The sequence below is a fragment of the Muscardinus avellanarius genome (genome assembly GCF_963383645.1).
Source record: "Muscardinus avellanarius genome assembly, chromosome: 5".
Classification (NCBI taxonomy): Eukaryota; Metazoa; Chordata; class Mammalia; order Rodentia; family Gliridae; genus Muscardinus; species Muscardinus avellanarius.
This window is the reverse complement of record NC_137790.1, coordinates 23,531,163-23,543,469: the sequence shown is the minus strand read 5'-3', so window position 1 is coordinate 23,543,469 and position 12,307 is coordinate 23,531,163. Positions and strand designations below refer to the sequence as shown.

At 32.8% G+C, this 12,307-nt stretch overlaps 1 protein-coding gene across 3 annotated transcripts in view; it reads left to right on the top strand.

The window, feature by feature from the left end:
* The window catches only part of NCAM2 (neural cell adhesion molecule 2), a gene marked incomplete at both ends in the record, with an annotated part of 560,084 nt that overhangs the window by 496,399 nt on the left and 51,378 nt on the right, over positions 1-12,307 (top strand). For all 3 annotated transcript variants that reach the window (XM_080696027.1, XM_080696025.1, XM_080696026.1), the window contains one exon: positions 10,098-10,217. In XM_080696027.1, coding sequence (XP_080552153.1) covers positions 10,098-10,217 — 120 coding nt within the window. The remainder of the gene's footprint in view (positions 1-10,097; positions 10,218-12,307) is intronic.

The window sequence follows — 12,307 nt, the reverse complement described above, 5'->3', positions numbered from 1 at the left end:
CTCCGAATACCACCTCACATTAAAAGTTTTGCTGTTGCTGTGCGTGGTGGCGCACGCTTGTAATCCCCGCTCTTGGGAGGCAGAGACAGGAGGATCGCGCAGGTTCGAAGCCAGCCACCCTGGCGTAAGAGACCCTGTTTCAAACATATAAAATAGGTCTGGGAATGTAGCCCGGAGGTAGAAGGGCTTCCAGGAACCCCAGTACCACAAAAAAAAAAAAAAAAAAAAAAAAAGTTTTGCTGTTCCTGATGTGGTTGGACACTATGGTGGCTGCCAATCATGAAGCTGCAAGCAGCAATTTTTGACAGTGTTTCTGAAGCAATAGTAATTTTCAAGCAGAATTCACAGTCCATCAGGCATAGATGCTTTCAGTTGGGTTTAACATGACACTGGGGCAGGTGTGGTGCCAAACACCTGTAATCTCAGTACTTGAGAGGCTAAGAAGAAGGCCCATAGGTTTGAGGATAGCTTCAGCAATGTAGTGAGATTCTCAGCAGCCTCGTGGGACTGTTTTCCAAGCCAAGAAAATAGAATAAAATAAAAACTTAAAGAGAGCTTGGAGTATATCTGGGCTTAATTTCCAGTACCAAACAAAGGAACAGCATAACATAGGCCTCCTGTTTGAGCTACAGATTCACGCTCCCTACCCCAGAAAGTTGTTTGCTATAGGAAGAGAAATGTTGAAGGAGTAGGGACAAGATGCTTATGACACTCAGGAATGGGATCACTGAAAGCCATGAGGCAGGGCATCCTGGAGCCGGAGTAGTCAATCCTCTATCTGAAAAAATTTTAAGTAAAGTACTAGCAGTATTATTGGGTACAGAGGTCTTCCATTTGACATAAAAGACAGGGAAAAGAGAATATTACTCTTGAGGTCTGAGGACTAATGACATTTGATGTATTAAGTTTTGGACTTGTTATGCCCTGTCCCTCATGTCTGTTTTTCTGTTTCTCTCATGTGAAATTGAAATGTTGATCCTGCACTTTTCTCATCAATATAATGTAGATGTTTACAACGTGGTGAGATTTACAGGTTAACAGTTGGAGAGCAATTTGTCTCAGTATAAATCATGTCTTGAATCTCAAACATATTTAATTTTGGTAATATTTAGAAGAAATTTTGAATTTAGGATTTTTGAATTGATACTGAGATGAATGAAGATTTTTGGTGTTGTTCCAATGAAGCGGATGCATTTTGTATGCAGAAGAGTCTGCTTTTTGAGAAATAAGTACAGAAATCTCTAGATTAAATGCTTTTGCCCTGCCCTTGCCCCAATTCATATGTTAAAACCTAATCCTTAATGTATTTGAAAGTGAGGTCTTTGTGATGTACTAAGCCCTAAGGATGGGCAGAGCTGTGAATAGAATTACTGCTTCACTAGAGAGAACTCAGAGATCTTTCTTGCCCCTCTGTACACTTAACAGGATTGGGGCTCTTTTCCCTGGAGTCTACAAAGCCATTGCCTGGGATAAGGTGGGTTTGGGCCTTTAGGCCACAAAAAACCCTAGGAACCTCATGTTCGTGCTATCAGAAAAATATCTTACATCTATGCCTGACACTAAGTTAAGAAGTAGTCCAGGATACCTACAGTTCTAGATGTAGAAAGAAACAAGGGTGGTGGCCCATGCCAACACAGAGACTGCTAGATGGGATGCATAATATATGACACCAACCCAGCACCTCATGGATTTATAGTTTAGATGTTTTTTGAAGAAAGTCTGTTTACCTTACATACCTAAGCCAGAAGAAAATTACATCTTTTGAATATGAGCATTTTATTTTATTTGTACAGTTTTCTGTGGTGGTTTCTTTTTATTCCTTTCATTAATTGTACTTGATAACTTTATATAATCTTGTTTTATTATGCTCATTAGATTCCTGCTTTATTTGTTGTCTTCTTTCTCATTATATAATCTTCTGTATGTATATATATATATATATATATATATATATATAGTCTTTTTTTTTCTCTCTTTGGCTCTACGCTCTCTTATGTCTTCTATTTTATTTGTTTATGCTGTTGTTCTGAGCAGATTTTGATATTGAAAAGCAACCAAAATACCATCTCTGTCATTTTAAGAATGTTTATTATGATCATAAACAAGACTGGCTTTTTTGTTGATACTAATATATGCAAACTTTATACAACTTGTGATATTGTAGGGCAGAGAGAGAGAGAGAGAGAGAGACAGACAGACAGACAGACAGACAGACAGACAGACATCTGTACAACTCCTGGTCAGTGCTCAACCAGAATCAAACGTGAGGACTTGCCCAAGGCTACCAGCACAGCTGCCTGGGTCAGTGTTGCTGGTGTTTGGTGGTCTGAATAGCAAAGTGAGAGTGATTCTTGGCACAAGCAGCTGTGAGTTTTCAGTCTCAGATGCTGACAGTTATAGTCCTCAGGTCGCTAGGGGCTTGATATGGCTTTCAAGCTCAGCAGGTCTTGGGCCTGCATGTTGCCTATCTTTTCTTGTCGTTGTCCCTTGTTCCTGGTGCCTGGGTGTCACTTCTGATATCCTGGGAGTTTTGTGCCACACCTATGGATGCTGAAGAAGATAGACTTGGGTGATGCACATCTTGCTGGAGTGTAGTGAGTTACACCTAAGTGTACTTTGAGTATTAAGTTTTTATTTTTCCTATGTGCATCTCTTTTGAAAATACATGCTTCACACAGCTATGATTTTTTTTTTTTTTTTTTTTTTTTGGTGGCACTGGGGTTCCTGGAAACCCTTCTACCTTTAGGATACACTCCAAGACCTATTATTTTTATATTTTTATTTGGAAACAGAGTCTCTTAAGCCAGTGAGGCTGTCTTTGAACCAGCAAGATCCCTCCCAAGCACAGGGATTACAAGCGTGAGCCACCCACCTTGCCCGGCCCTGGCTCAGTTTTGTTAAAGTAGTGTTTTATTTGGCAAATTCCAAAAATATTTACTGAATTACTATTTTACTTTTAAAATTATTGCCGAGTATGGTGGCGCACACTTGTAATCCCAGCATTGGGGAGGTTGAGACTGGAGGATCACGGTTCATGGACAGACAGCCTCAGCTAGTTAGAGAGGCACTTTGCAACTCAGTGAGACCCTGTTTCAAATATTAAAAAAAAAAAAAGACTAAGTAATAGGGCTGGGGCTGAGGCTTAGAGGTACAATGCCTCTGGGTTCCATCCCCACTACTGCAAAAAATTACATGTATATATTGTTAACTAAAGGGCATATGAGGGCTGTAGAAATATTTCCATGTGATATGTATCCATCTCAAAAGATCCTTATAGTTAACTGCTTCTTGCAAAATAAAGCCAAATACAAAAATACAGCATGATCAATAATTGAGAAAAAATGACAGAGATTATTAGGAGGTGAAACAGATAAAAAGAAAATTAGAGTCTTTAATAGGCTTGGGAATAAAAGGAAACATTTTATTGGAAATGTATATTCACCCATATGGCAAACAATCAAAAACTTGCATCAGCAAAAAAAAAAAAAAGTTCCATGGCATAGACATTTGGGGATATTAGCAATCTGATGAGTGAAAATTATTTTACAGTTATATTCATTCACCAACATTTTCTTGAGTATTTTATAAAAACCTTTTGTTTTAGACTAGGAAAGGAAGTATCTAGTATTATGCATTTACCATATACTATAAATAAACTGGGGCCAGACCAAAAAAAAAAAACAATATTTTATACCCTAAGAAATTTACATTTAAATGAAAAATTATGAAACATAATTGGTTTGATAAAAATGTTTTTAATTCATATTTTTAGAGAGGGAGAGGTTTCTAGGTTTCTATATTTCTTGCAAAGAGATTTCTAGAGATTATATATATATATATATATCTTGTAAAAAATTTTATCTTTGCTAAAACTTAATGGTTATATTGCTTACTTTTATATGTAATATATTTTTGTGTTGGAAAAGAACACAAAAATCAATAATGTCAATAAATAATGGAGCCTCCACATAATCATTAGATAATTGTTTATTTAAGTATTTGATAAATATATATATGTATATTTGTTGAATTATTTATGAAAAAGAATAGATGTATAAAAGTTATTTGCATGAAGATATGGATCATACAAGGTTATATATTATTTCTTAGAAGTTTTAAAATACTTTTAAGAAGGTGATATAATATTCTTGTAAAACTATTAGAAATTTTAAACACACTTTAATTTGCATGGAAATGCAAATTTGTTTTTAAAAGTAAATGAAAAATCTTGAACTGAAATAATTACATGCATAACATTTTAAAGAAAACTTAGGCTTTCAATTAACAATGAAATTATTCCTGAGATCATTTTTACATGTATATTTTGAGTCAACGTATTTAAAAATTCATTATTATGTAAATAATTAGTACCTAATTCTTTGACTGTTTTTAATCCTATTGCAAATTTTTGGAGAAAGAAGGCAATTTTCTCAAGAATTAAATGTTAAAATGTTGTTTGTGCATGTTTTAATTGTTCCTGGAGCAAATGCTGAGTCTTAGCTTGGAAGCTTTAGAACTTTATCTGAATTTTCAGATATATTTGAAGAGATTAAGAGCACCATACTTTCAATGATCAGTTCTATCCCAGTTAAGCTTTGTCATTTCCTATTGGAAATCTTTTGTAGTTCTTGGCAACATGAGCAGTTCAATTTCAGGTGAGTGAGATAGCATCTTAACTTTGAGGGAGACCTCATCTGCTTACATAGACTAGCACTCATAGAGTGATTCAGGATTAAAGAAAGAAAAGAGAAAATGGATAAATGTAACCCCATGTTAGAAATTCGCTCAGCCTATTAGTTACACACATGAGTATTTTATTTTGCTTTAATGGTTGCAAATTATTTGTGGCCACTGCTTCTCTTGATGGTCAAAAGAAAAAGATATATAATACATTGTCTAAACAAACAAAAACTTATTTTGCTTAGCTCCTTTTAGTATAGTGCGATTGCTTTGTTAGAAGACAATGTAATTTCTATTTTTCTCTCTAGCCTTATTTCCACACATAAAGAAACAATGTGAATTTGTTTCCCTGTCATTTGCCAGATTAAATGTCATTGTTTTAACAAACGTTTTGCATATATAGCTAAAACTTATTTATGAAATTTAAATATTTAACCCTAGAAGAAATAGTAAATTATCAACAGAAATATCTTTATCATACCCATCACTGATACCATAAAAAAACTCAGAATTATCTAACTAAAAAATAAAACATTAATTAAATATTGATAAATATTAATAATAACAGACACTTTATGATAATTTAATTTAATTATTTAATTTTCAGAAGAATTTCATGACAACTTCCAAATCATGCTGACTTAATACAGCTATAATACATATTAACTTATACCATTTGTCCTTCCAGAACTTTTCGTTTCTATTCTAATTCCACTTTCACCTAATTTCCGAGTTTGAACTTCCCATAAATTATAGGGAGAGAACCCATCCTACTTCTCAGCTTGTAGTTCTATTGTTCTATTGTATGGGCAAATCTAAGGGAAAAAGTCTTTCATTAACTAACTTCATAATTCAAAGTACAATTCTATTACAGTATGCACTGCCTTTAGCCTTTCAAGTGGTAGTTTGCTTTCAGCCTACCTTGGGTGTTCAGAAATACTGTTTGGTAATATGCCAGTAAATTACAGATGATTTAATATATACATCCTTTTATTTATAAGAAGCAAGTAAAATTACATATCCAGGTTTTGCCTCCCCCAGATCTTTTCCGTTTCCTCACTTTAATTTGGTCCATTCACACAGTCTTTCTATTTCAAACAATAATCTCTATTTTCCTAAAATGTTAATAAGCTTCTTGTAGAGGTTATTGTACCAAAACCTTTATAGTCAGAACTCAAAAACAAACTGACTTCTTGAATGTGAACTTTGTAAAACTTGAATCAATAGGGTTACTTTCCTCTCTAATTTAGAAGATCATCTACATGTTTTCCCTCACTCATCTGAAAATTGTTTTAACCCAATGTTGTAATTACAGTTTAGCCCTTGATTTTAGCCTCTTTGCTTCTCTCCTCTGCAAAATGTTTTATTGTGAAACTTACTGAGCTGGGGAACTTTGTCAATGAGAACAGGAAATTAGGAAAGATTTCCGATTCACTCTGAATTGATCATGATGCAATTTATTGAGTAAGTTTCCCCTTTACAGAGTGTAGAAGGGCACTCAAGGATTTTAGCAGCCTCTATGAAATATTAGAGAATGGAGATTACAGCCAAGAAAGAGCTTTTGTGTGAAAGAGGCAGATAAGTCAAGTAAAATGTGGAACTGTTGTTCTTTTGACAGGGTGAGGTCGTGTTTTCATTATTTAATATAACTACCAAACTCAATTTTCCTTTGATTACTTAAGATCTGACATTTTGTTAGCTCTGTTGTTTGTTTTTAACCTAACAATGTAAACATCAAATCCAGTATTTGATCTCCACACATTATTTTACTCAAAATTAAAGTTCTGTGCTTCAAAGTCTGTTGCTTTTTCGGTTTAATTATCAGGAATGTGGCCATGTTTCAGTCTACTGAATAGTCTTAAAATGATGCTTGCAATTGCATCCTTTTCTTTTCATCACAAAATATGGTCTGTCACATTATGGCTTATTGTAGTTGACAATATTAATCTCTCAAATATTATAAAATAGCATACTATCTATATAAGCTACCTGCATAAATGCCAATCAATATTTATAAATTAATAATACCAGGACAATTTTTTGACAGAAGTGATTAATTTTTGGCCATTAAACAAATAGTCAAAAATGAATAAATTTGTACTCTATTATTTCACAATATTCAAATGATTCAAAATATTCTGAGAAGGAATAACTTTTGCACTTTCTGTTACTCTGAAGATGCTATCCATATTTTCATAGGTAATTGTTACATGGTGGTAATTATTTCAAGAAATAAAATAATTTTATCATTTCCCTCAATTTACTTTGATACTTTTGTCCCTATTGCACATACTAGAAAAGTATTAATTTGGAAATTGAGATACCAACTTGGGTTGGATTCCCAGCAGTGGCTTTGCCAATCCAAGGTCTCCATACCTTATTTCATGAGTATAAATCATGCCTCACACTGTGTCTTACTTATCAGATAATAGCAGTTAAGCTGGTTCATGCATAATTCTCTCATAATTTCCCCATGCTATATCAAGTCATGCTCCATTAGAATAAACATGAATACAACTGAACACTGCCCCAAGGTACCATATTCAATGTCCAAAGTCTTATTTTTGTTATAAGTCTTAAAGAATGAATACGCCTTCATAAAGTTTTAATATCTGAGGATAGAGGTATTTTCCTTTTATTCTTATTTAAATTTCTTTACTGATTAATTTGATAAAATATTTTAATCTTATATATATTCTTTACTGATTAATTTGATAAAATATATTAATTTAACTCATTTACTCTTAAATTTCTTGTTAACTGAGAAGAAGCTTCCCTATAAAGAACAGTAGAATTCCAAATTATTAGCATTCATCCTACTACATGTTACTTCCTTCCTCCTCCATAATTTGTGCAACCTGATCCATCTTGGAGCTGACATAATGTACTAATTGATTTCCAGTCATGAGATGAATTTAGGTTTCCTGAGAAAAATTTTATATTTGTAGCCCGTGAGGAGTCATTGAGTTCTAGCCCTGATTTTTCCCATTTTTCCTTTCATCTTCTAACTGATTGAATTCTGTGTCCATTAGTTTTATTTTTCAATTGCCCTTCTTTATAACTGACATGGTGTGTTATAATCTGAGGCTTTGATAAAGATGGTTCACTGTCAAAAGCAGATTCAATTTTCTCATAAACACAAGAAGCTGAGAAATATGGATTTGATTTTTTTCCAAACAGAAGCTTATCTATTTGTTGAATTTAAAATATCTGTATACAATTAAATAAAATCTGGTTAAAGGTAGAAGATATTTGAATGTTTACAAAGATATGATAAGTGTTTGAAGAGATAGGTTTAAGAAAAGATTTTTGAATATTTTACCAAAGGAAAGAATAAATGTTTGAGGAGAAAGATTTGCTTATCCTGAGTATATGTGTGTAGAAATAACACAATGATTCATAAATTTGCATAAAATTTGTCAATTAACATAAATTATAAATTTAAAAATGAATCTGCCAAGCCTGGTGGAGCATGCTTGTAATCCCAGTACTTGAGAGGCTGACACAAGAGGATGCCAGGTTCATGGCCAGCCTCAGCTACTTAGAGAAACCCTCCTCAATTTTTTAAGACCCTGTTTCAAAATAAAGAATTAAAAATAGGGTTGAGGGGTATATCTCAGAAGTAGAATGCCCCTGGGTTCAATCACTAGTACAACAAAAATAAATAAATAAATAAGTAAATAAATAAATAAATAAATAAATATGTCTGGGTAATATATGGACCATATACTTTGCCTTTAATTTTTATCTGAGTTAAGTAATTCATATATTAAATTTTATGTTTCAGGCACAGAATATATCTGTAGAGTACATTTGATAATTTTTGTATTTTCTAGAATTTACTAAATATCAGTGAAAATTAAATAATTACAAGTATGATTAGCTAACCAGATACTATGATAATAAATATTGTGTAAAAGAATAAAACAGAATAATATATCAAAATAAATTTATTAAGTGTCTTCATATACAGAAAAATATTATGTAGTGACTATATATTAGAAATTATTAAATAAATTTAATAAATTATATTAATATTAATATATGTAAATCACCTTCAACCATAGTTCATGCAAACAAATATATAAATAACTGGCAAATGTAGTTATGAGTACACATAATTTTGCATTTTATTGTATGATTGATGCTATCATCTTCTATTATGAAAGTTTCACTTAATTTGGTATTACTGTGTAAAGCAGTCAGTCTTTCCTTTAAATAGTTATCAAGACTTTGCCAATTCCACTAGTTAAATTTTTGGTCTTTAAAAAAGCACTTGTCCGGGCGTGGTGGCGCACGCTTATAATCCTCGCGCTTGGGAGGTGGACACAGGAGGATCATGCAGGTTTGAAGCCAGCCGCGCTGGCTTAAGAGACCCTGTTTCCAAAAATTAAAAAAAAAAAGTATAAAATAGGTATGGGCATGTAGCCCGGAGGTAGGCGGGCTTCCAGGAACCCCAGTACCACCAAAAAAAAAAAAAATAATGATAATAAAATAAATTAAAAATAAATAAATAAAGCAGTTAAGGAGAGGGGCAGTTATGGAAAATTTGTTAGCTCTATCAGAGGAATTTGTGATATTTTTTACTCAATTGCATTCAAATTATCTGTCAAGTTACTGAGCTTGCTGAGTCTCAGGAGATGTTTCTAATAACCTTCCCTTCTCTGTACCTTCTCTTTCTGATTTGTGTCCTTTTAACTCTATGTCTGATACAGTGGTGTGCCAGCTCTAAGTGTTGGAAAAAGGAAACACTAAGTCAGTCTGTTATAACAGTGACTGACTGAAGGAGAAAAATAACTATGGTACCCTTTTTTTCTCATAATAATATACATTTTAGATATTGTGAATCTATTGAATTTATATGAAGTTAAGATACATTCAGAAGTTCACAATGAAAACAAAGTGTTAAGCTAATATTGAAATGAGTTGATTTGACATTCTAAAATAAGTGATCCACTTTTGCTGTAGACTTGACTTCGTGACATTTCTTTGATACAACTGAAATACCTCTCATAGGAGGGCAGCATTTGTTCTATATATTGAATTTTATGTCTCCTTTAAATTCTAGGAAAAAAAGATTGATTTAAAATGGACATCATACATCAAATAAATATATAAAAATTATCTTATTTTTATAATTTTAGACAGCAATGCAAGAGAATATTTTGTTTTCTACATTGTGAGTATAAGTAGCATAAAAGAAACAAGAGTTTTTGGATCTAAGTTGTTCGTTGGGATTTGAAAGCTAAAATATAAGTGCAGACTACTTGACTGCTCACAAATGAGTCTCTTTTAATATGACTTTTCAGTTAGTGCACAGAAAGCTTTACAGTGAAATTACACTCTGAATCTTAATAAGCTGATCTGTTTTTCATATTAAAATGCATTAAACATTGTGTATGCATTTTTTCTTCTAGCAATGGTTGTTTTGAGCAGCCTGGAACCAAATACAACATATGAGATCAGGGTAGCAGCTGTAAATGGAAAAGGGCAAGGAGACTACAGTAAAATAGAGATCTTCCAAACATTACCAGTTCGTAAGTAATCATCTACATTACACACTCTGTTACCATTTCTTCACTTGCAAATTTAGTGGGATTTCTTACCTGCAGGGAGATGTTTCAACACTTACGGGAGGTGAATTAAGGCTCTGTTAAAATGGTTATTAAAGATGCTGATATCCCAGATTTGTAAAAATAACTGCTTTGAAGCTAGGCACAAAAGAAAAGGTGAACTGGAATATATACAGTAAAAATATCTCTCAGGAAATCGGGCTTCTTATTCTGTCTAATTAATCAGATTTTAGATTTCAGACTATATTTTTGTGAGACAGCAACAGATGTTCTTGTAATATGTCCATTATTGAGTTTCTTTAATAAGACATGACTATTGCCTTTATTTTATTATAATAAAGACCCTATGTGTAAAAAAGGAAATATTAATATGACCCAAAAGCAACTGAAGGAAAAAATAATAACAATTGCAGCCTTTTTTTCTCATAAGTATTATTTGAAAGTAGAATAAGTCAATTGAGCTTAAATGAAGGTCATATAAATTTCAAAGGACTTACATTTCTTTTATGTTGAGTAAATTATTTAGAAAATTTAAGAAATTTTAAGAAATATGGCTGGGAAAATGCTGTTATAAATTCTGTGCATAAACCTGCCTATTGTATATATATATGCACAATAGAAAAATGATTGACTTAAAATGGATACAATATTTCAAATAAATATACAAAAATTATTGATCTTATTTAAAATTTTTAGACAACAATGAAAGAGAATATTTTATTTTCTACATTGTGAGTGTAGGGTAGCAAATTTAGCCAAAACAAGTTGTCTTGTTCCTGGAAGCCCTTCTACCTCCGCGCTACACTCCCAGACCAATTTTATATTTTTTATTTGGAAACAGGGTCTCTTAAGCCAGCGTGTCTGGCTTCGAGCCTGCGCCATCCTCCTGTCTCTTCCTCCCAAGCTTACAAGTGTGCGCCACCATGCCTGGCTGAATTCTCTTATTAACATTTCTGATAATACTGAATTTTTGGTGCTTTATTATTTGTTTTTGTAAGAACAATTTAAAGCACACCCATTTTGATCCCTACTCCTTCTGTCTAGTCTTACCTTAATCCCTCTGTACCTTCCTTCTATGCTTAAAATCCTCCACCGCAGGACCCTTCACCTTCCCATCTTTCACCCAGGCACATCTCTACAGGCCTAACGTTTCACACATCCTCCCCTACCTGCCCAGAGCTATTTCCTTCAAAAGGTTGATCAATAGCTGAGAGATGTCATTTCCTTTCCCCACACAACTGATTACTTATTTTTTTTTTAATTTTTTTTGCTCGGGTGTCTCCCAGGGTCACTGAACATGAGTTCACAATCAAGTCAGGATCCCTTCTATAGGACTCTAGGTGAACCCTCCAATGTCTCTTATTCTCCTACATTTTAGGCACTTTCTTTTATTTGTTTTTAAAACACTGATTTGAACATTGGAAACATAAATGACCACCTCTTAATATTTCTGTTTTGCTCTTATTTTTTAATTGTAACACCTCTTATTTTTTAATGTACTTTCTCACATGGTCAGCCTCTCCCCTCCACACAAGTAAACATTTTTGAAAGTTGGAAATGTGGTTTATGCTATATAGTTTTCTTAGAATATTATTATTAAAGTAAAACTATAATAATGTTATTAGTAAATTTATAGAAAGTCTTAATTTCAATGTGGAAATTATACGGAAACCATTTGAACTTTAAAGTCTATTTAATAAAATTACATTTTTATATTTTTATAATCTTACTTTTAATAAATTATTATATATTTTAACAAGTTTATTTCATTTATCCAAAATAGAGTTTTTCTTACATATACATCACATCATGTCATAATACCTACATACTAATTTAGCTCTCTTTACTGGATGATCCCTGTACAATTCTGTTATTCACTATGACAATAGAGTTCTACCATATGGTTCGATTTTTATTGTATATTTCTATTCCTAAACATCCCATTGACATAGAACCTTAGTAGCCTGCCTTTTCTCAAACCAACTACTCACTTTCTGAAAGTCACAAGCACAATATTAGAATAAAGTTAAGTTTGTGAGAAGCAAACTCCCAGT